The sequence below is a fragment of the Chlorocebus sabaeus genome, chromosome 14, assembly GCF_047675955.1.
Source record: "Chlorocebus sabaeus isolate Y175 chromosome 14, mChlSab1.0.hap1, whole genome shotgun sequence".
NCBI classification, from domain to species: Eukaryota; Metazoa; Chordata; class Mammalia; order Primates; family Cercopithecidae; genus Chlorocebus; species Chlorocebus sabaeus.
In genome coordinates this window covers 98,374,007-98,395,445 of record NC_132917.1, presented here as the reverse complement: position 1 = coordinate 98,395,445, position 21,439 = coordinate 98,374,007, and the positions used below count along the sequence as shown (strand labels likewise).

The 21,439-nt window shown below is 52.9% G+C and overlaps 2 protein-coding genes and 1 non-coding gene across 4 annotated transcripts in view; 2 read left to right on the top strand and 1 right to left on the bottom strand.

The window, feature by feature from the left end:
- Positions 1 to 4,834, bottom strand: part of C14H2orf92 (chromosome 14 C2orf92 homolog) — a 39,559-nt gene extending 34,725 nt beyond the window's left edge. The window contains exon 1 of the mRNA XM_038004172.2: positions 904 to 4,834. Coding sequence (XP_037860100.2) covers positions 904 to 1,201 — 298 coding nt within the window. The 5' untranslated portion in view covers positions 1,202 to 4,834. The remainder of the gene's footprint in view (positions 1 to 903) is intronic.
- A 1,087-nt stretch (positions 4,835 to 5,921) lies between these two features.
- Positions 5,922 to 6,062, top strand: LOC119626137 (U4 spliceosomal RNA). Its single transcript, XR_005242306.1, has one exon. It is a non-coding gene; the product is annotated as a U4 spliceosomal RNA (small nuclear RNA).
- A 554-nt stretch (positions 6,063 to 6,616) lies between these two features.
- On the top strand, positions 6,617 to 14,617 carry ACTR1B (actin related protein 1B). Of its 2 annotated transcripts, none has more exons than XM_008008074.3 (11): positions 6,617 to 6,814; positions 8,648 to 8,712; positions 9,954 to 10,029; positions 11,107 to 11,232; positions 11,583 to 11,707; positions 11,946 to 12,162; positions 12,273 to 12,365; positions 12,467 to 12,641; positions 13,073 to 13,134; positions 13,388 to 13,428; positions 13,620 to 14,617. In XM_008008074.3, exons 1-11 carry the CDS (start codon positions 6,767 to 6,769, stop codon positions 13,720 to 13,722), a joined length of 1,131 nt encoding a protein of 376 aa, XP_008006265.2. In that variant the 5' UTR covers positions 6,617 to 6,766; the 3' UTR covers positions 13,723 to 14,617. The 2 variants fall into 2 exon arrangements, with proteins under 2 accessions (XP_008006265.2, XP_037860099.1); XM_038004171.2 differs by lacking the exon at positions 6,617 to 6,814 and adding an exon at positions 8,167 to 8,264.
- The last annotated feature ends 6,822 nt before the right edge of the window (positions 14,618 to 21,439 follow it).

Genomic DNA, 21,439 nt, shown 5'->3' with positions numbered 1-21,439 from the left:
TCCATTGCCCAAGCTTGAGTGCAGTGGTGTGATCACAGCTTACTGCAGCCTCGACTTTTTGGGCTCAAGTGATCCTCCCACCTCAGCCTCCCTAGTAGCTGGGACCACAGGCACGCACCACCACGCATGGCTAATTTTTTAATGTTCTATACAGACAGGCTCTCATTTTGTTGCCTAGGCTTGTCACAAACTCCTGAGCTCAAGGGATCCTCCTGCCTTGGCCTCCCAAAGTGCTGGGGTTACAGGACTGAGTCACTGTACTCGGCCTAATGCTGTTTTTTTGTTTCGTTTTGTTTTGTTTCTTTGAGACGGAGTCTCGCTTCTGTCGCCCAGGCTGGAGTGCAGTGGCTCAATCCCTGCTCACTGCAAGCTCTGCCTCCCGAGTTCTCACCATTCTCCTGCCTCAGCCCTCCCAAGTAGCTGGGACCACAGGCACCTGCCACCATGCCCGGCTAATTTTTTGTATTTTTAGTAGAGACGGGGTTTCACCGTGTTAGCCAGGATGGTCTCAATCTCCTGACCTTGTGATCCACCCGCCTCGGCCTCCCAAAGTGCTGGGATTACAGGCATGAGCCACCGTGCCCGGCAGCACATGGTGGTTCTTTATACTAATCTTTCTACTTCTGCATATGTTTGAAAATTCTTACAATGAAAAGTTAAAATATGCATGTATGCCACCCTCCTATAGGGCTCTGAATTTTGAGATAGCTTCAAAGTTAGGAAAATGTTTTCAGTTACCCCCTTCTCCCAAGTAATAAACCCTGAAGGGTAGATTTGGGGAGGTAAAGAAGGTCGAGAAGGTAGAGCATCTGCGCTCCCCACTGTGCGAGGGAACGCCCTCCTCTGCCCCACTTCGGCTCGAGGCGAGGCCTATGTTTCTGTCCAGCTGCCACAGCAACATACCTTGGATCCAGCAGAGCACAAAGAAGAGGGCCAGGGCTCTGCTCATCTTCGCCTTAGTCCATGAACCATCAGGGAGAAGCCAGTCTTCTGAAGACCCTTCAGACTCAGCGGCTGTGGACTCCAGGGTACCACGGAACCTGACGGTCTGTGAAGTCACACCCGGAAGTGAGGTGGGGCCTGCTTGCCCGTGAGAAGGGGAAGGGCCTGTGTCTGTGGACAGTGACAGGAGCCATGCTGGTGGCCCTGAAGTGACTGCCTCTCTGCTCACTTCCCTCGGCTCCCTGGTGTCTTCCTCCATCCCGCATGTCCTGAGGGCAATTAACTGAGGATATTAATCAGGACTCTGAAGTCACAAGTGACAGAAGCTCAACTAAATTGGCTGAAGCGAATTGGAAGTAGTTAGAATAGCCAGAAAAATCCTGTGATCAATCAAGACATCACAGCCGGGCACGGTGGCTCACACCTATAATCCCAGCACTTTGGAAGGCTGAGGCTGGTGGATCACCTGAGGTCAGGAGTTCCAGACCAGCCTGGCCAACATGGTGAAACCCCGTCTCACTAACAAAGTGTTGCTATTTATTGTATTAGGTAAAATTATAACACCAAAATAGCACAGACCAAGTGATACGCCCATTTTGTTACTCATGTATCACTATTTCCCTCTATTATATTTTATAAATATTAAACTGTTTTCAAAGGAAAAATCTTTCTATTTTAGTATCTTGTACTACACTTTTTTCTAGTTTTTTTCCATGTTCATTTTGTACTGGGTCCCACAAATTGTGTAGCCAGCCCTGCCCTTGAGGCTTCATGTTCTCACAGTGTGTGTTCCATGGCTGACACGGCAGCTATCTTTTAGCAGTAAAAACTCGCACAAAGTGTTATACAGGGTCAGGCACGGTGGTTCACGCCTGTAATCCCAGCAATCTGGGAGGCCAAGGCAGACAGATCACTTGGGGTCAGGAGTTCAAGACAAGCCTGACCAACACGGTGAAACCCCTTCTCTACTAAAAATACAAACATTAGCCAGGTGTGTTGGCAAGGTGTCCACAGTCCCAGCTACTTGGGAGGCTGAGACAGGAGAATCACTTGCACCTGGGAGGTGAAAGCTGCAGTGAGCCAAGATCACACCACTACCCTCCAGCCTGAGCGACAGTGTGAGACTCTGTCTCAACAAAGAAAAAATAAAATAATCTGCATAGAAGTGGACCCGCACAATTGAACCCTGTGTTGTGTAGGAGCTGACTGAATCGTCTCCCAGTTCTGGAGGCTGGAGGTCTGAGATCAAGACGTCAGCAGCACTGGTTTTTTCTGAGGCTGTGAGGGAAGTCCCTGTTCCAGGACGTGGGCTCAGATGGCCATCTTCTCCCTGGGCTTGCACGCCATCTTCCCTCCATACACACCTGAGTCCACGTTTCCTCTTCTAAGAGCACAGGATTACATCAGATTAGGGCCTGCCCCAGTTACCTCATTTTAACTTGATTTCCTCTGTAAAGGCCCTATCTCCAAATACAGTCACATTCTCAGGTTCGGCAGGGTGGCCAGGACTTCAACATATGAAGAAGAAGGGGCACCACGTAATCTGTAATAGCAGGTCACGGTAGCTGCAGAAATCTCATTTCTCTAAAATACCTTCCAAAACAAAACAAAATCCAGAACAAAAAATAACAAAAAGAATATATAAAACAACACAAAACCCACACCCTCACCATAACCAGAGGACAGAAAATGTCCAAATTCCAAATGACCAGTAAATAGAAAAATAAACGCTAACCCGGGCTCCATCTCTTTTGCTTCTGCCGCTGGCCTTTGCAAAGAGGAAACCTGGAAATTCAAGAGGGTCTAAAATCTCCACCCTGAGTTTGAAAATGCTGAAAGTGTAACTTGGTTGATCAGTACAAATACCCAGGGGTGGGAGTGCCCTGAGGACAGGAGACTGGTGAGATTGCAGTAAAGCAATGGACTCTATCTCTAAAAAAACAATGATGTTTATTCAGGAACAGGCATTGCAATGGGAATAAGCAATGGGAATGGATGTGTTCCAGGAGGTAAAGGAAGACATTTTTTAAAGGAAAAATGAAAAGGGTTACATAGGTTGTTATAAGACAATCATCTTCAGGCTGGGTGCGGTGGGTCACGTCTGTAATCCTAGCACTTTGGGAGGCCGAGACAGGCAGATCACTTGAGGTCAGGAGATCGAGACCATCATGGCTGACACAGTGAAACCCTGTCTTTACTAAAAATACAAAAAATTAGCTGGGTGTGGTGGCGGACGCCTGTAGTCCCAGCACTTTGGGAGGCCGAGGCGGGCGGATCACAAGGTCAGGAGATCGAGACCATCCTGGCTAACATGGTGAAACCCTGTCTCTACTAAAAATACAAAAAATTAGCTGGGCGTGGTGGCAGGTGCCTGTAGTCCCAGCTACTCGGGAGGCTGAGGCAGGAGAATGGCGTGAACTCGGGAGGCGGAGCTTGCAGTGAACGGAGATTGCACCATTGCACTCCAGCCTGGGCGACAGAGAAAGACTGTCTCAAAAAAATAAATTAAAAAAAAAAGAGGCCTGAAGGTGCCTCATATACCGTTCAGAGACACTCATGCATATAACAGTCTGCGCTCGGTGTCTGCTTTCTCTTTGCTTTTACTGAGCAATGTATCCTGATATGTTTCATATGAAATTATATAGCACTTTCTCATTATTTTTAATGGCTACACAGTGATCGATTTTATGAATGTATAGACACTAGATGCAAATGAATACATACCGATGACTTCATCTGCATAAAGTTCAGATACGGGCAACACTAATATGTTTTCAAAATTAAGGATAGAGGTCACCTCGGAGGAGGAACAGGGCAGAGACCAAGGGGTAGGAGCTGATGGGGGACTGTTCCCGCTGTTAAGAAAACAGAAGCCTAGGAGAGAGAGGGTGACACCATTTTAAAATCAACTGCATCTTTTTTGTGTTTGTTTTTTGAGATAGGGTCTGGCTCTGTCACCCAGGCTGGAGTGCAATGGTGCGATCTGGGCTTACTGCAACCTCCATCTCCCAGGCTCAAGCCAACCTCCCACCTCAGCCTCTGGAGTAGCTGGGACTACAGGTGCACAACACCATGCCCAGCTAATTTTTGTATTTTTTGTAGAGACAGGGTTTTGCCATGTTGTCCAGGCTGGTCTCAAATTCCTGGGCTCAAGCAATCCACCCACTTCGGCCTCCACAAGTGCTGGGATTACAGGCATGAGCTACCATGCCCATCCCAACTCCATCTTTTTTTTTTTTTTTTTTGAAACGAAGTCTTACTCTGTCACCCAGGCTAGTGGTGCGATCTCGGCTCACTGCAACCTCCGCCTCCTGGGTTCAAGCGATTCTCCTACCCCAGCCTCCCGAGTAGCTGGGACTACAGATGTGTGCCACCACACCCAGTTACTTTTTTGTATTTTTAGTAAAGACAGGGTTTCACCGTGTTAGCCGGGATGGTCTCGATCTCCTGACCTCGTGATCTGCCTGCCTCAGTCTCCCAAAGTGGGATTACAGGCGTGAGCCACCGTGCCCAGCCCCAACTCCATCTTAAAACTAGCAAGGCACATTCCTTGCCAATCCTGACCCATGGTAATAAGATGCTATGGCTAAAACAGCAGTTTAGTAATGCCTGCAAGGACAAAATCCCATGACAACAAAATGTCCAGATGCTCCAATATTGCCTAACAATATATGATTTAAGATAGTTATAGTTATAGGATTCAATGGCTCACGCCTGTAATCCCAGCACTTTGGGAGTCCAAAGTGGGTGGACTGCTTGAGCTCAGGAGTTTGAGACCAGCCTGGGCAACATAGCGAAACCCCGTCTCTACTAAAACTACAAAAAATTAGCTGGGCATGGTGGTGCACACCTGTGGTCCCAGCTACTCGGGAGGTTGAGGCAGTTGGATAGCTTGAGCCTGGGAGGTGGAGGCTGCAGTGAGCTGAGATCAGGCAACTGCACTCCAGCTTGGGCAACAGGGTGAGACCCTGTCTCAAAAAAAAAAAAAAAAAATATATATATATATATATAGAGAGAGAGAGAGAGAGAGAGTGTCATGCTTTGATGTATTTATGCATTAAAATGCCAAGGATAACTTTCTTTAAATCAAAAAATACTAAATTTTGCAGAGATAAGACCCCTATATAAGAAGAGTTTAAAATAAAGAGGGTGTGTTCCCCCTCTTGCTTTCTGAGGACGGCCCACTGTAACTGAGTAGCTTTCAATAAATAATCGCTTCTCACTGTACTCTGCAACTTGCCTTGAATTTCTTCTGGGCAAGATCCAATAACCCACCCTTGGGGTCTGGATCGGGACCCCTCTTCCGGCAAGAATGTTTTTTCTTGAACTCAGCGGTGGTTATACAAGTGTGTCCACATTTTAATCAGTCATTGAAATGTACATGCACACTTGTGATTTCTGCACATTTCCATCTAACACTGTGCTTCAATTTTACAAATTTTAAGTTCACAACCCATTGGGAGAGGTATCTATACAGGGAAATAACTATGGATCCGTTTGGTAAACAAATGTAGAACTCAAGTACCTTGCACTCTTGAAGCAGCTGACTCCAGTGCGCGCAGGGGGCTACCTGCATGCCAATTCCCCGCCCAATAATCTTGGGCAGGTTACCAAAGTGTGAAGACCTTGACTGAAAAATGGGAGTAATAAGACAACTACCTGATATTGTTGTAAGGATATAATATAACATGTGTAAAGTGGGCAGAAGTGCTCACAGCAGAGCAGGTGCTCAAGAAATGCCAGGACCAAAATACCACAAAACTGTGATTTTTATGAGGAAAAGGATCTTTTCTTTAGTGCTCAACGAGGAAATATTATGGGGTCGTGCGCAGTGGCTGACGCCTGTAATCCCAACGCTTTGGAAGGCCTAAGCGGGAGGATTGCTTAATTTCAGGAGTTCGAGACTAGCCCGGGCAACATAACGAGATCTCGTCTCAAAAAAAAAAAAAAAAAAAAAAAAAAATTTGTTTTAATTAGCTAGCGTTGCGCGGTGGCCGTAAGGTGGCCAATGAGGTTTATGCGAAGCACGATTATTGCTAATTGAAAACTTTTCCCAATACCCCACCGTGACCACTTGCAATATAGTCGGCATTGGTAATTTTTAACAGTCTCTACGGAGCCTATTTCAGTAAAAATAAATAAACAAATAGATAAATAAATAAATAGATAAATAAGTTGAGGGCAGTGGTGCGCGCCTGTAGTTCCTCCTTATTGGCTGGCACGGGAGGATCGCTTGAGCCCAAGGTTTCCAGCTTGGGCGACAGAACAAGACACCTTATCTAGAAAAAAAGAAAACATAAATGCTTTGGGTGAAATATCTAGGGCCAGCATCCTTGGAGAGGCGCTCTTACGAAGGAGCGTGGCCCGAGGTGCTGGGACGCGGGAAAGACGTCTTCTTGGACCGGTGAATTTTTGCAGCTCCACAGACTCCGGCGGCGCCCGCACACCAGCCCAGCTCCACTTTCTGCCGCCTGCGTCCCCTTTAAGACGGAGCCATGACATCATCCCCGACGCTGCGCAGCCTGCCTCGGCAACATCGCGACCACTTTTTTCCGGATGACCTCAATTGGCTGGCCAGCCTCCGGAGGCCCCGCCCCCTGCGCGCTGGCGGCCCCGGGCGCCTGCTGTCAATCGGACCAGGTGGGAGCGGTGATTGGCCGCGGGGCCCGCCCTCCAGGAAGCCCCGCGGGGCTCGCGTAGGCTGCACGCTCGGGGAGGGAGGGGCGCGGCGCCGCGTCGCGAGCCGCCGCTGTCCCGGTCCTCCCGCCCGCCCTCCGGTCCCTCCTGCAGCCCGCCTGCTGGGCAGGGCCGGCGTGGCCCGGCCATGGAGTCCTACGACATCATCGCCAACCAGCCCGTGGTCATCGACAACGTGAGGCCCGGCAGCCAGGGGGAGGGCGGGCGCCCCGCCCCCGGGGGCGCACGCGGCGGCGCAGGGAGAGACCCCCGCCCGCCTCGGCGCGTGCTCCGCTCACTGCTTGGCCGTCGCCCCCGCCGGGCCGCTGGCGTCGCTCCGGGGGCGCGCGCCCACTTGGCCCTGTAAGGCCGGCCGTGGGGCGAGCCCCTTCCCCGACCCCTCCCCGAGCCGGGCGGGGAAGTACAGGAGACCTTGAGTGACAGCCGGGCGGCCGGGCGGGGACGCGTCCCGGACCCTTCTCAGTTGAGAGTGCGGTCCCTGGGCAGATTTCGACCCCAGTCCCTTTCCCCGTCCTTCGGCCCTGGCTCTGGCTGCCTGGCGGAGGTGGGGTGGCATTTGCCCTTTGCACACTGCTGGCTTCATCTTTGAGGCTGCACCCCGAGGCAACAAATGCAGGATACTCTGTCACCCACATGTCCACCACCATCTGGTTTGCCTCTTGGCTACTTTGACTTTCTCCTTAAATGCTCCCTGTGCTGGGCAAACATTTCACAGCCAGCAGGGCAATGGAGACTTCATGGCCCCTCTTCCCAGTATCAGCAAGCTATTTGGGGTGATCATTTGGAAGCCTCAGAGGAAAGATGTCAGGCTTCCCGTGGCTTTGGCCTTCAGCAGTGGGACTCGGCTTGCTTTCAGCTGCCGTAGGAAGATTTCTGGCCTCCGAGCTCTGATACGGGGAGAAGATAAGGGCTGGGATCTTTGAGTCCGCCCCTAGCTAGGTGTCTGCGTCTGGTGTGCGGTCCTTGGAGTTTTTGGTAATGACTCACTTCTGCTCTTTCTGGGATCTGTCTCCCTCCCACGTGACCCCGTGGGGTCCCTGAATGGCTGTCTGTTCTGGAGTACCCAAGGCTAGCACTGAGCTTGGCGAGGTGCTGTCACACCAGCAGGACGCTGCAGGAAGGAGCGGGCTGCTTCCTTTCTTGATGTGCAAATAACTCGTATAGGCTAATCAACAGGCTTATAAGTTCAAAGGGCTACCGCCAGCACCCTTGGCGATTCCAGCCTCTCCTCTGTAACTTGGAGATGTTTGTTTCTGCTGCAGACTCAGAGGGTTGCGATGAAGAGCGGTGGAGCTGCGTTGAGAAGCTGGCCCCTTCGCTGGGTGGGAGGTTTCTAATTGCCCTGTTCTTTGGGGGATCCTTAAGTCCAGCTGCCAGGTGGGGGCAGCGATAGGAGCAGGTTCTCCTAGTAGTCTCTGGGGAAGCCACATGAGGGGAGCTGCCAGTCATCCCATGCACCTATTGGTCTTCTCCAGCAGGTCCTGTAGGTGGTCCATGTTCCATGCCTTCTGGGTTCTTGGGAGAGAGGGAAGCTGTTGGAAAAAAAAACCCCACACAGAGGGGTTTCTTCTAGATTTTGGGAGTAGCATGTGCTATGGAATCCTCCTGCTGGAGCCGACCTTGAGGTGTGCAGAGGAAGGTGCCCTTCGTGCTTTCTCTGTCTCTGCATTATTGACATTTTGGGCTAGCTCATTGTTGATACTGCAGGCTCACCTGTGCATTGTAGGATGTTCAGCAGCATCCCTGGCCTCTGCCCACTGGATGCTGATAGCATCCTCCACTGCATGTCCCCTCTCCCCAGCTGCCAGACATTGCCAAATGTTGCCAGGGCAGGGGGATACAAAATTGCTCCCAGTCTTGAACCATTGGTGTACTTGTAAATGATCCTGGCGGGGTCCCTGGCTTTCTCCTTGGCCTGCCTTGACAGGGCAGCCAGCTGTCTCCATTACAGGGGACTGGCTTCATCTGGTGGTGCACGTGGGCCGTTAAACTTTGTTTTTCCTTGCAGGGTTCCGGGGTGATTAAAGCCGGCTTTGCAGGAGACCAGATTCCCAAATACTGTTTCCCAAACTAGTAAGTGTGGCTCAGGCAGCAGCCTCAGTCCTTCTGTTTATCTTCTGTGAGAACGTTAGCCTTCTGTCACAGCACTCTTTGAAGACAATTTTTGCCCTGACCTGTATGGAAAACACCAAATTTGTGAGGTTGACACTCTGGAGAGAGCACTGAAAGAACAAGACTAAGCGTTCTAGGGTTCCCCTTTGTCTTTGGAGTCTCTCAGTTTGGTCTTGTTGAGCCAGCAAGGAGGAAAAGCAGCCAGTATTTCCCTGGGGATGGGGTGTGGTAGCAGCCGCAAGAATAAAGGGAGACACGTCCAAGGGGAGCCCTCAGCTCAGATCAGGAGGAGTGAGGAATTAGATGCACAGCCACCGTTTCCTCCCTGAAAGTCTTTTCTGCTGGACTTGTCTTCAGACTCTAGAAAATGTCTTGTTTCAGTTAAGAGGGGATCCTTTGCCCTGTGTGGTACTGGTGGAGGCGGGAGTAAGAGTGAATTGCAAACCCAGAGAGCCTGGGGTGCCCCTTGCACCCGCCGCGAGCCCATTGAGAAAGTTGCCCTCAGGAGCATGTCTTCCTGGAGGCTTGGGAGCTTGGGAATGAGTGAGGCAGGAGGCAGCAGGGGGTCCTAGACCCCCACCAAGTGGCAGGGTAGCCCGAGCCCAGCCTGGTCTGGGACAGAGCTAGCGTGGTGCTCCCTGTCGAGCTTCAGCATTCCTTTCTGACTGCGTGGGTATAATTAGAGGTTCCTTTAACTTTAATGGTAGCTCATCAGATCCTACAGTTCCCAAGAACTGAATCTCTGATCCCGAAACCCTGGCAGTGGGGTAGGGTGGCATTGACTGAGTGAGAGCAGGGTGCACAAGGGAGCCCTGACCCAGCTTCCTGGGGCTGTCCTCCCTCAGTCTGTGGACAGTGACAGCAGCCCTGCCCCACCGAAGTCAGGAGCGTGGGCCGAGTCACTGTGGCTGCAGGAAGCTGACCCTCTACAAGGGCTGGGCCATGGAGGACTGGGTTCTGGTGCTCAGATACGCAACTGTCTGTGCTGACCATGCCTTCCGACCCTGAGCTTCTCATCCTGCCTAGGCCCTCTCTCTAGCCCCAAACCCTATAGGCCCCAGTTCCATCCTGTGCCCCCCAGCCACATCCTGGTGTTCGGAGGCCAGGTACCCTCTGGGCAGCTGTGGTTGGATTTCAGTTTTTCTGGACACAAGCTCCACCATGCCCCCTGCCTTCCTTGCTGACGTTATCTGTCCTCACAGTGTCGGGCGGCCCAAGCACATGCGGGTGATGGCTGGAGCCCTGGAGGGGGACCTCTTCATTGGACCAAAAGCAGAGGTAACACCGAGGAGCCTGCCTTTCCCTGGGTGTGGGGTCCTCAGTTGCGGGGGCATGGCATATGTGAGAGACCCGTGTTCTTGAGCCTCTGCTGGTGACTCCCCGGGCACCTCCTCCAGGCTCCGGCTGGGAAGTGCTGTGCAGGGGCACCTCGCCCTGAGATGGGGCCACGGTTCCTCTTCTGGGGAGCATGGGTAGAGCGCTTCGTGTCCTGTCTTTTAGAAGCTATTTGGAAGCTGCAGAACCAAGAACCAATTAAAAAGTGGTATAAGAGTCAGAATCACACACTTGATGTGTGTTCTAATGAGGCCGTGGGGCCTCCTCTCACACTGTAGCCGGGGTGCCCCACCAAGGGAGTGCACGGCCTGATCAGACCCTCAGGAGAGCATGTGTGGGTGTGGGGAGAACAGCAAGCTGAGCTTGGCCAAGGGCAGTTTAGGCGCCTGAGGAGCATTGCGTCGGGTGCTGGGCCGTGGGGCATGCCTGGTTCTGTGCCCAGAAAGGGGAGGCCTGAGCTGGAGGTGCGGAGGTGGGGGTCTCGCAGGTGGGGTCCGTAGGAGCTGAGGTGGTGAGAGGAGCTAAGTGAGAAGCTGAGCTCGGTGAGAAGGGGCATGCCTGGGGGGACATTGAAGGGCAGGTGGAAGCAGCACATCAGTGTGTGCAGGGAACTGGTGAGGACCGGCCGAAGGGCTGGGGGAAGAGGCACGGGTCAGGGTGCACAGGTGGCCCGGAGGGGCCATGTTGGGCGGCTGCAAGGTTCCGGCACTGGCAGAGTGCGAGGAGAATGTGGGGGACGTGCCGGCAGCGGGAACGGGGAAGAAGAGGGTCTGCAGATGTGGGGGGACATGCTGCCACCCTCTCCGATCCCCCCAGCCGAAGCTAGCTGGGCTCTGAGAGCCTAAGAAGCTGTTAGGCAGGTGAACCCATGCTGAGTTCAGGACCCGCCACAGACCCTGGGACACAGACCCAGTGGGCAGGGGTGCTTCTGGTCAGGGCAGGTGAGGGGCAGCTTCCAGGAGGGCAGAAAGCAGCCACTGAGCAAGGGTCGGGTGCCACACCCCCTTCCCACCCCGCCAGGAGCACCGGGGGCTGCTGACCATCCGCTACCCCATGGAGCACGGCGTGGTGCGAGACTGGAATGACATGGAACGCATCTGGCAGTACGTCTACTCGAAGGACCAGCTGCAGACCTTCTCAGAGGAGGTGTGGCGGCCGCCCCTTCCACACGCTCGCATTCTCCTGGCTGTGCCCCTCTCCTCCGCGTCCCTCCTCGCTGGGCTCCCACATTTCCCCTCTGCATTTCTAGAGGGCCTGCTGCCTTTCCGTGTGTGTCTGGGTGCGCATGCATACCCCGTGGCTGCTAGGCAGAATCTTCCAAAGAGAGCCGGATCTCTGGAAGAGTAACTGCCAGCAGATGACGGGATGGTGCCCTCAGGAGGGGTAGGAGGCTGAGCCGCCTGTGCGCCAGCGGGTGGGTGTGGCTCTCTGGAAAGAGCCTCTTAGGGCCTTGCAAGTTGCCTCTCTGCATGCCTACAACTGTCCCACCCTCGCAGCATCCTGTGCTCCTCACGGAGGCCCCGCTCAACCCAAGTAAGAACCGGGAGAAGGCGGCAGAGGTGTTCTTTGAGACCTTCAACGTGCCAGCCCTGTTCATCTCCATGCAGGCTGTGCTCAGTCTGTGAGTGACCCCTCAGCCTGGCCTCCCTGAGTCCCGTCCTCCCTGGGCCGTCCTCCTGCTCGCCATGACCAGGGTCTGACTTCCCTGGAAAAACAGCCCCTTGATGACTCTTCCTCTAGGGAGTCCCTCGTGCCCTTTGTTCAGACTAGATAATGCAGACGTGCCAGGGTTCCTCCCCTGGGTGAGGAGGTCCCCCTGCCTCAGTGGCTGAGGTGAGGGGATGCTGACCTGGTGACAGGTACGCAACGGGACGCACGACAGGAGTGGTTCTAGACTCGGGGGACGGGGTCACTCACGCCGTGCCCATCTATGAGGGCTTTGCCATGCCTCACTCCATCATGCGGGTGGACATTGCCGGCCGCGACGTCTCCCGCTACCTCCGACTCCTGCTGCGCAAGGAAGGGGTTGACTTCCATACCTCGGCTGAGTTTGAGGTTGTCCGGACAATCAAAGAGGTGACGAGGGGCAAGAGGGTGTGGACACGACCGGGGGTGAGGAAAGGGTGGCACCAAGGCACAGGTGTCCCAGGTACAGCCTTCTGAGGGCTGTGTCCCCGCCCCCGCAGCGAGCCTGCTACCTGTCCATCAACCCGCAGAAGGATGAGGCTCTGGAGACGGAGAAGGTGCAGTACACGTTGCCAGACGGCAGCACGCTCGATGTAAGTGGCCAGGCACTGGAGTGGCAGCCAATGCCCAGCCTGGGGGAAGGGGTGGCCAGCTTCTCCAGGAAGCCTGTCTGCCTCAATCTTGTCCACTTAAGGTGGGGCCTGCCCGATTCCGGGCCCCCGAGCTGCTGTTCCAGCCGGACCTTGTAGGGGATGAGAGTGAGGGGCTCCATGAGGTGCTGGCCTTCGCCATACACAAGTCCGACATGGACCTGCGCCGGACACTGTTCGCCAACATCGTGCTCTCGGGTGGCTCGACGCTTTTCAAAGGTACTGTGGCCGGGGAGTTGGTGGTGGTGAGGCGAGGGCAGCTGGACCCTCAGCGAGTGAACCTCCGCCCAGCGCCATTTTCTACTGGCTTTTTGGTGGTGCTCAGTGAACAAGTTTTTTGTTTTTAACAGACCAAGATTTAAAATTAAATTTTGTTTACTCTGAATAGAGGAGAAGTTTACACAAGCTCGAAAGTGTATTGTGAGTGTTGAGCAGGGAGCCCGTGTGGCTTCATCTCACGCTGCCTCTGCGAGGATGCAGGGCCCACAGGCAGCCGTGGGGCTGGATCATTTCCCAGCCTGGCCCTTCCTCCTGGGAAGAGCTGCTGATTGAAGGCCAGCAGTAGCTGGGGGCCCTGAAGGTTGGGTGTGGGAGCTAGCAACGGGGAGGCCGGGTATAGACCCCAGGCTCAACCAGCTTTGTGTTCACAGGCTTCGGAGACCGATTACTCAGTGAAGTGAAGAAGCTTGCTCCAAAGGATGTCAAAATCAAGGTGAGGTTACAGAGACTCCCCCTGGGGCGCTAGGGCGCTGGCAGCCTCGGCATGGGGAGGAAGGGTGGATGCTGCCTCCAGACCTGCTCACTGGCTCGCGTCCACCCATCCCTGCTCCTCCCAGGGCCACTGCTACCACTCCCCAGCCGATGCCTTTGCTGTCGGGCTTCAGGACCTGGGGAGGTGACCCCAAGGCTGGGAGGATGGCTTCTGGGTGGGGACCCACAGTGATGTGGCCACTTCCTCCCTCTAGATCTCAGCCCCGCAGGAACGGCTGTACTCCACGTGGATTGGGTGAGGCGGGGCTCAAGGGAGGGCTCTGGGAAGAGACCACTTTACCCTGGATGCTCCTCCCGGGGTTGGCCCAGGCCAGGTGGAGGTGGGTGGATTTCCCTCCCAAATTAGGGAAACGGAACTCTGAGCGCCCAGGAAGGTGGTTGGCTCCCCGACAGGTCCACAGCAACACTATCCCTCCATCCCCACAGCGGCTCCATCCTGGCTTCGCTGGACACTTTTAAGAAGATGTGGGTGTCCAAAAAGGAGTATGAAGAGGATGGCTCCCGTGCTATTCATCGCAAAACCTTCTAGTGCCCGAGGAGGGCGGGGCACATTGGGAGAGGGGGAGGGAGGGCAGCCAGAGCCTTAAACCCTTTTTGGTCTGGGCTCGTATACTTGGCTTAGGGTCCCCTGCATGCCCTGAACCCCTGGGTGGGCGGCACGACAGTGCGCCCCTGCAGCCTTCCCCTCTACACACACACGACACGCACATATGAGTGACATTGAGCTGCATGGACAGGAGCCTTGAGCTGGCACGTGGGGACTGAGCACCATGTCGGGCTGTTCTGGGTATCCCCCTGTCAGGGCCAGCTAGGCCTGTGGTTCCCTGCTCTGACTCTCAGGGCTGTCTCCCCGAGCTCCAGGGCCAGAATGCCTGGATGCCTGTGTAGCCAGTTTGGGGAGTGGGCTGGAGGGGCATCCAGCAGCTCCCGCTGGTGTGTCAGCACGTCCATTGCCACCTCCTGTTCGTGACCTGACAGGGTGGCACAGCCTCTTCCACACTCTGTCCTGTCTTCCTGGGTAGATGCCCTGGTGGAGGGCTCAGTACTGAATGGTCTTCCATCCCCAGCAAGGGGGTGCAGCCCAGGGTCAGGCCCTTCGGAGCCAGGGCAGAGGTTGCAAGGTGGCCGGAGCTGCTGCACTCTCCCCTCAGAGCACTTCATCGACTTGCTCCTCCCTCTACCCTTGGCACCCTGGGTGGGAAAGGGTTGATGCTCATCATTTATTGAAGGGAAGCCACTTAATAAGGAGTCAGACCTAAAAGGGGGTGGGGGACACTTTCTTCTCTCACCTCACCCAAGAAAGAGGTCGTCGCTTTTGCTGTGGCCAGGGCCCCACCTCCGTCTGTCAGATACGTACAATAATTTAACACAGTTGCCTGAAAAAAAACTTTTGTAAATCATTGTAGTAATAATTATGGACAAGGCCCAGTGTGTGGCTCTGTTTTCTTGTGGCTGGCTGTGCTGTTGTTTGCTCTTCCATCCCTGGGGACTTTCAGAGAAAGGACCAGAGCGAACGCAGCATGGCACTGGCTCTAGCCCAGCAGCATGAGGGTTTCAGTGGTTGGCCGGGCAGTGTGGCGCAAGAGGCCTCAGGAGGCCGGGCTCTCACCCTGCAGCATAGTTCCCTCACCTGCTACCTCCACTGCTGCAGTCCACCAGGGGAAGCAGAACCAGGCCGCCGCCTTTGCCTCCGGACCTCGGACAGGCCTGTTTGAGCACCTCTGCTCACCCCGTTCAGCCAGGGCTAAGGCTGGTGGACACCAGCAATAATGCAAGTTCATGTGTTCAGACAAGTCAGGATGGGGGAGGCAGGGAGGCCGTGAGCTTAGCCAGGCCCTAGAGAAAGAGGCCGAAGAGCAGGGAGAGGAAGGGTAGGGGGAGCCGTGAGGAATTAGAGTTTGGAGAATGTCTGCTCTTTGCTTCCTTAAGTGTTTAAGCACCTACAGTGTGTCCAGGATGGTACCGTGTCTTTGGGGCCAATGGTCAACAAGTTATATCCTTGCCCTAACAAATACACAGGTCAGGGGAGTAAGACAGATGGGTCATTTTAGTACAGAGTTGGTGGAGCCGAGGCGATGGGCATCTAGTCCAACAGGTGGGGCAGGCCGGCGTGCAGGGGCCCAGAGGTTAGCCAGGGAGGGGCAGTCATTCCAAGCAGATGTGAGAGCCCAAAGAAGCACCTGGGACTTGGCCGGGCACTGTGGCTCACGCCTGTAATCCCAGCACTTTGGGAGGTCAAGGCAGGTGGATTGCAAGGTCAGGAGATGGAGACCATCCTGGCTAACACATTGAAATCCCGTCTCTACTAAAAAATACAAAAAAAGTTAGCCAGGCATGGAGGCAGGCACATGTAGTCCCAGCTACATGGGAGGCTGAGGCAGGAGAATGGCGTGAACCCTGGAGGCGGAGCTTGCAGTGAGCCGAGATCGCGCCACTGCACTCCAGCCTGGGTGACACAGCGAGACTCCGTCTCAAAAAAAAAAAAAAAGGCACCTGGGGACCAGTGAGGCTGGAGAGGAAAGCAGAGACCCAATGCCCAGTCAGCAGGGAAGGGTCACTGGTCTGTGGCCATTGTGTGAGATGAACCAAAAAGGTGGGTTAAGCTGGTACGTGGAGGATCGTTAGCTGTGTCCTAGGAGATGGGTGGCCAGCCATAGAAGGATGGTGACCAGAGCAGTGTGTTGTAGTCAGTTGGGGTTTGTGGGGGCCAAGGGAGGGCCCAGGACCGAGGACATGAGGTAAGAGTGGAGAGAGTACTGACGCCTGTCTGCCAAGGCTGATTGTGAGGCTTTGTGGTCACAGGGCTATTATGCTTGCACTGGCCCTCAGAGCAGAATTTGCACGGAGAACTCCACGTTAGGGTGCCCTCCAGACCAGTTCTTCCCATAGGGCTCTTCGTGGCACCACTGGTTCCCTGCCTCCCAGGTTGGAGCCTTATCCGTCGACGCCTTCCCTGTCTCTCCCACACTGTCAGTCACCAGGTGGTGTGGTTCTTCTGTGGTACCTTTCCCATCGGTCTTTTCTTTCCCAGTACAGCCACTGCCACCGTAGCTTATGACCACAGCTTCGTTCCCTGCCCACCCAATCTATTTGCTCCTGGATCTAAAGCCCAGATAATCTTGTTCTGACACCTCCTACTCCAGAGTGTCAAGTGGTTCTCCACTGCCTGGTGATGTGAAACAATTGATAAGATGTTGGTAAAACCACCTTCGTGAGCCACAAGTTGTGTTTGACTCAGGCCCCTTGAGACCTGTTCCTTCCCTGTTTTAGGCTTACCCCTCATATCCTTTGCCTGCTAGCCTCCAGGCATGCTGTTCTCTCCATGGGAATGACCTTCACTTGTGCCTGTCAAAATCTTGTCCTTTAAGGCAAAGCCATCCTCTGTACCCCCTCTTCTGGCAGGTTAAAGTGCTCAGACTCTGCCAGCTTTTCACTGTTGGAAAAAGCTACAGAGGAGGAAGGTAGTGCAGCTAGAATGAAGCCTGTGTTGGATTAGAGTTGGAAGTAGTATGAACTCATGGTTTTAATATACATACAGATAGATCCTGAAATAAACATCTGTGTGTGAGAGCCAGCATTAGAACATATACGTGCATTTCCTAGCCCTGTCTGCTGGGAAGGTCTGGAAGCAGTGACACTACAATAGCTATGAGCACATACAGTGTCCAGATCTTGGTTTCTAAATACCATGCTAGGAAAAAGTTATTTATTCTGTACTTGTAAATAGTTTAATACCATTAGTGTGAGACCTATGTTCTTTCTTGGTGAGGGAAGATGGGCTCCATTTTCCTCTTTTTTTTTTTGGGGGGGGGACGGAGTCCCGCTCTGTTGCCCAGGCTGGAGTGCAGTGGCGCCATCCCAGCTCACTACAAGCTCCGCCTCCTGGGTCCATACCATTCTGGCTCAGCCTCCCGAGTAGCTGGGACTACAGGCACCTGCCACCTCGCCCAGCTAATTTTTTTTTGTATGTTTAGTAGAGATGGGGTTTCACCATGTTAGCCAGGATGGTCTCTATCTGCTGACCTCGTGATCTGCCCGCCTCGGCCTCCCGAAGTGCTGGGATTACAGGGTTACAGGCGTGAGCCACTGCATGCAGTTGATGGGCTCCATTTTCTTTTCTTTTCTTTTTTTTTTTTTTTTTTGAGATAGAATCTTCTCGCTCTGTCTCCCCAGGCTGGAGTGCAGTGGCGCGATCTCAGCAGTGGGGTGATCTCAGCTCACTGCAAGCTCCCCGCCTCCCGGGTTCACACCATTCTCCTGCCTCAGCCTCCCGAGTAGCTGGGACTACAGGCGCCCGCCACCATGCCTGGCTAATTTTTTTTTTTTATTTTTAGTGGAGACGGGGTTTCACCATGTTAGCCAGGATGGTCTCGATCTCCAGACCTCGCGATCCACCCACCTTGGCCTCCCAAAGTGCTGGGATTATAGGCATGAGCCACCGAGCCTGGCCGTAAGTCACTGTTCCCCCTTTTTTCTTTGCTTTTTGAGATGGACTCTCTCTCTGTTGCCCAGACTGGAGCGCAGTGGTGAGATCTCAGCTCACTGCAACCTCCACCTCCTGGCTTCAAGTGGTCCTCCTGCCTCAGCCTCCTGAGTATCCAGGATTACAGGTGCTCGCCACCAAACCCAGCTAATTTTTGTATTTTTAGTAGAGACGGGGTTTCACCATGTTGGCCAGGCTGGTCTCGAACTCCTGACCTTAAGTTATCTGCCTGACTCAGCCTCCAAAAGTGCTGGGATTACAGGCGTGAGCCACCAGGCCTGGCCGTAAGTCATTGTCTCTTGATGATGCACTAAGAGGGGACTGATTTTGCCTGTGGTATTCTCGCAACACCTCAATCTAACCAGGAGCAAGCAGCAGGCAAACCCAAACTGAGGGCAGTCCACAAATGAAGAGAGAGTTGTCTTGTTCACAAGTGGCAGGTCATGGGGACAAGGAAAGACCAAGTGCAATGTGAGATCCTGGGGTTGGAAAAAAGACCTTACCAGGAAAGCCAGCAAAATCCCGAAAGGGTCTGCTGGTCATAGTCCATAGTACTGCCTCAGTGTTAATTTCCTGGTTTCAATAATTATGCTATGGTAGTGCCAGATGTTAACATTAAGGAAAACTGAGTGAAAGGTAAGTAGGAACTCTACTATATTTTGCAATTTTTCTCTAAGTCTAAAATTATTTTAAAATAGAAAATTGGGCTGGGTGTGGTGGTGCATGCCTGTAATCCCAGCACTTTGGGAGGCTGAGGCAGCAGGATTGCTTGAGCCCAGAATTTCAAGGTTGCAGTGAGCTATGAGCACACCACTGCCCTCCAGCCTGGGTGACAGAAACCCTGTTTCAAAAATAAATAAAAATTTAAAAGTTGGGGTGGGGGAAAAAGAGCTCAGGGTCTGGAGCTATGGTCTGGGTTCACAATCTTGCCACAAGAAATTGCTAGCTGTGTATTCCAGAGCTGTCCCGAGGCTTCCCCGTATCTATTATGGGGATGGTAATAATAGCAACTTCCTCACGGGTTTATTCACAGCCTGGAAGATGAGCCTGGAACATTTTATTCTAGAAAATAAAAAGAAATGCTCAAAGAGGCTGGGCGCGGTGGCTCATGCCTGTAATCCCAGCACTTCCGGAGGCTGAGGCGGGCAGATCATGAGGTCAGGAGATGGAGACCATCCTGGCTAACACAGTGAAACCCTGTCTCTACTAAAAATACAAAAAATTAGCCGGGTGTGGTGGCGGGCGCCTGTAGTCCCAGCTCCTCGGGAGGCTGAGGCAGGAGAATGGCGTGAACCTAGGAGGTAGAGCTTGCAGTGAGCCGAGATTGTGCTACTGCACTCCAGCCTGGGTGACAGAGCGAGACTCTCAAAAACAAAAAACGAAATGCTCAAAGAATGATAGAGGCATGTCAAAAGGCCACAGGAGCCAGCTTGAAGAGGTTCCCACTGGCCAAATTTGGAACAAATTAAACACCAAAAAATAAATAATGATAGCCATGGATTATAATCCACTGAATAAAAATAAGAAAGCATGAATCCATACTGATAAGTTGAAAGGTATTGCCTCATAAGATAATAAAGAGCTCAAGCCTGTAATCCTAGCACTTTAGGAGGCCGAGACGGGCGGATCACAAGGTCAGGAGACCGAGACCATCCTGGCTAACCCAGTGAAACCCCGTCTCCACTAAAAAAATACAAAAAAACTAGCCTGGCGAGGTGGCGGGCGCCTGTAGTCCCAGCTGCTCGGGAGGCTGAGGCAGGAGAATGGTGTAAACCCGGGAGGCGGAGCTTGCAGTGAGCTGAGATCCGGCCACTGCACTCCAGCCTGGGCGACAGAGCGAGACTCCGTCTCAAAAAACAAACAAACAAACAAAGATAATAAAGAGCAACTTCACAGTGGAGAAGTTTGAGACATTAGCTTCATCGAGTGATGGAAGTGAACCTCTTCAGCAGTGGACAAGTCGGCATCATGTGCCTCCCAGGAAGGGTGCAGCATCCCTTGCCCATGATGCGTAACCTGAATCCAGTGTGAAACAGACAAACCCAAGTTGTTGGTGTAATTCTCAAAGTGTCAAAGTCGGGATAGTCAAGGAAAGACAGGAACTGTTCCAGATGGAACAACTAAGGGCAATGCGTGATTTTGAGCAGAGTCCTTTTGCTATAGAAGACATTATTGGAACTTTTAGCAAAACTTGAATGAGTCTGAAGATTAGATGGTAGGAATATAGAAATCACACTTTCCTGATTTTGATGGTTATGTTGTGGGTATTAAGAGAATGTCTTCGTAAGAAATACACAAGCGTGTGATGGGGCATCAGAGCACCTTACTTTCAAATGGCCCTGGGAAAAAGTTCTTCATTGTGTACTTGGAGAGAGTTTAATACAGTTAAGAGTGAGGACTGGCCGGACGCGGTGGCTCAAGGCTGTAATCCCAGCACTTTGGGAGGCCGAGACGGGCGGATCATGAGGGCAGGAGATTGAGACCATCCTGGCTAACACGGTGAAACCCCGTCTCTACTAAAAAATACAAAAGAACCAGCTGGGCGAGGCGGCGGGCGCCTGTAGTCCCCGCTACTCGGGAGGCTGAGGCAGGAGAATGGCGTAAACCTGGGAGGCAGAGCTTGCAGTGAGCTGAGATCCAGCCACTGCACTCCAGCCTGGGCGACAGAGCGAGACTCCTTCTCAAAAAAAAAAAAAAAGAGGCCTATATTCTACCTTGGTGAGTGGAGATGGCATCCAGTTTAAGCTGCTAAGTGGCCAGAGGTTCAGATGGAGCCCTCTTCTGCCCAAAAGCGAATGTTTTGTCCTCCTAGTGGAGAACATTATTTCCCCCCTACCACTAGGGCTCCCAGCTACCATGAGGCAAGGCAGCGAGCTATGGTTAGCCTGAAGCAGTTCTTAGCCTTGCTGTCGGAAGCACCTGTGGCACTTTAAACTTCTGATGCTTGGGTCCCACGCCAATGTCTGGGTGTGGCCTGGGCACTGGGAGTTGTAAAAGATCCCCCGGTGATTCTAAAATATGCTAAACATGAGACCCACTGACTCAGGGGTTGAATTTATTCATCTGTGTATTCTTTTCCTACTGGTGCCATAAAAAATGTTCACAAACTTAGTGGCTTAAAATAACACAAGTTTATTATGTTACTGTTCCTAAGTCTACTGTGGGTCTCACTAGGCTGAAGTCAAAGTGTCAGCTGGGCTCCGCTCCTTTCTGAAGACTAGAGTATCATTTCCTTGCCCTTCCCAGCTTTTAGAGGCTATTTGCCTTCCTTGACTCGTGGGCCCCTTCCTCCATCTTCAAAGCCACCAACATTGCATTTCTCCGACCATTCTGAGTCACGTCTCTGACTCTCTTCTGCCGCTTTTGTGCTTTTTGGATCCACCTGGATAATCTGGGAGTAACTATTCTAAGATCAGCTGATTAACAACATGAATTCCATCTGCAGACTCTACGCCTTCTTGTTATGTGACCTAACATACTTAGATTCTAGGGATTTATGACGTGGACATCTTTGGGGGATCATTATTCTGCCTGCCACTGTCTGCAAATGTACTGGAGATTTTTCTTTCCGCTTGTTCTTTTGGTTTGAGCCAGGGTCTCACTTTGTTACCCAGGCTGGAGTGCAGTGGCACGGTCATAGCTCACTGAAGCCTCGACCTCCTGGGTTCAAGTGGTCCTTCCACCTCAGTCCCCCAAAGTGTTGGGGTTACAGGCGTGAGCCGCCATGCCCAGCCCATTTTTCTTTACAAGTAAATTGGTTAAA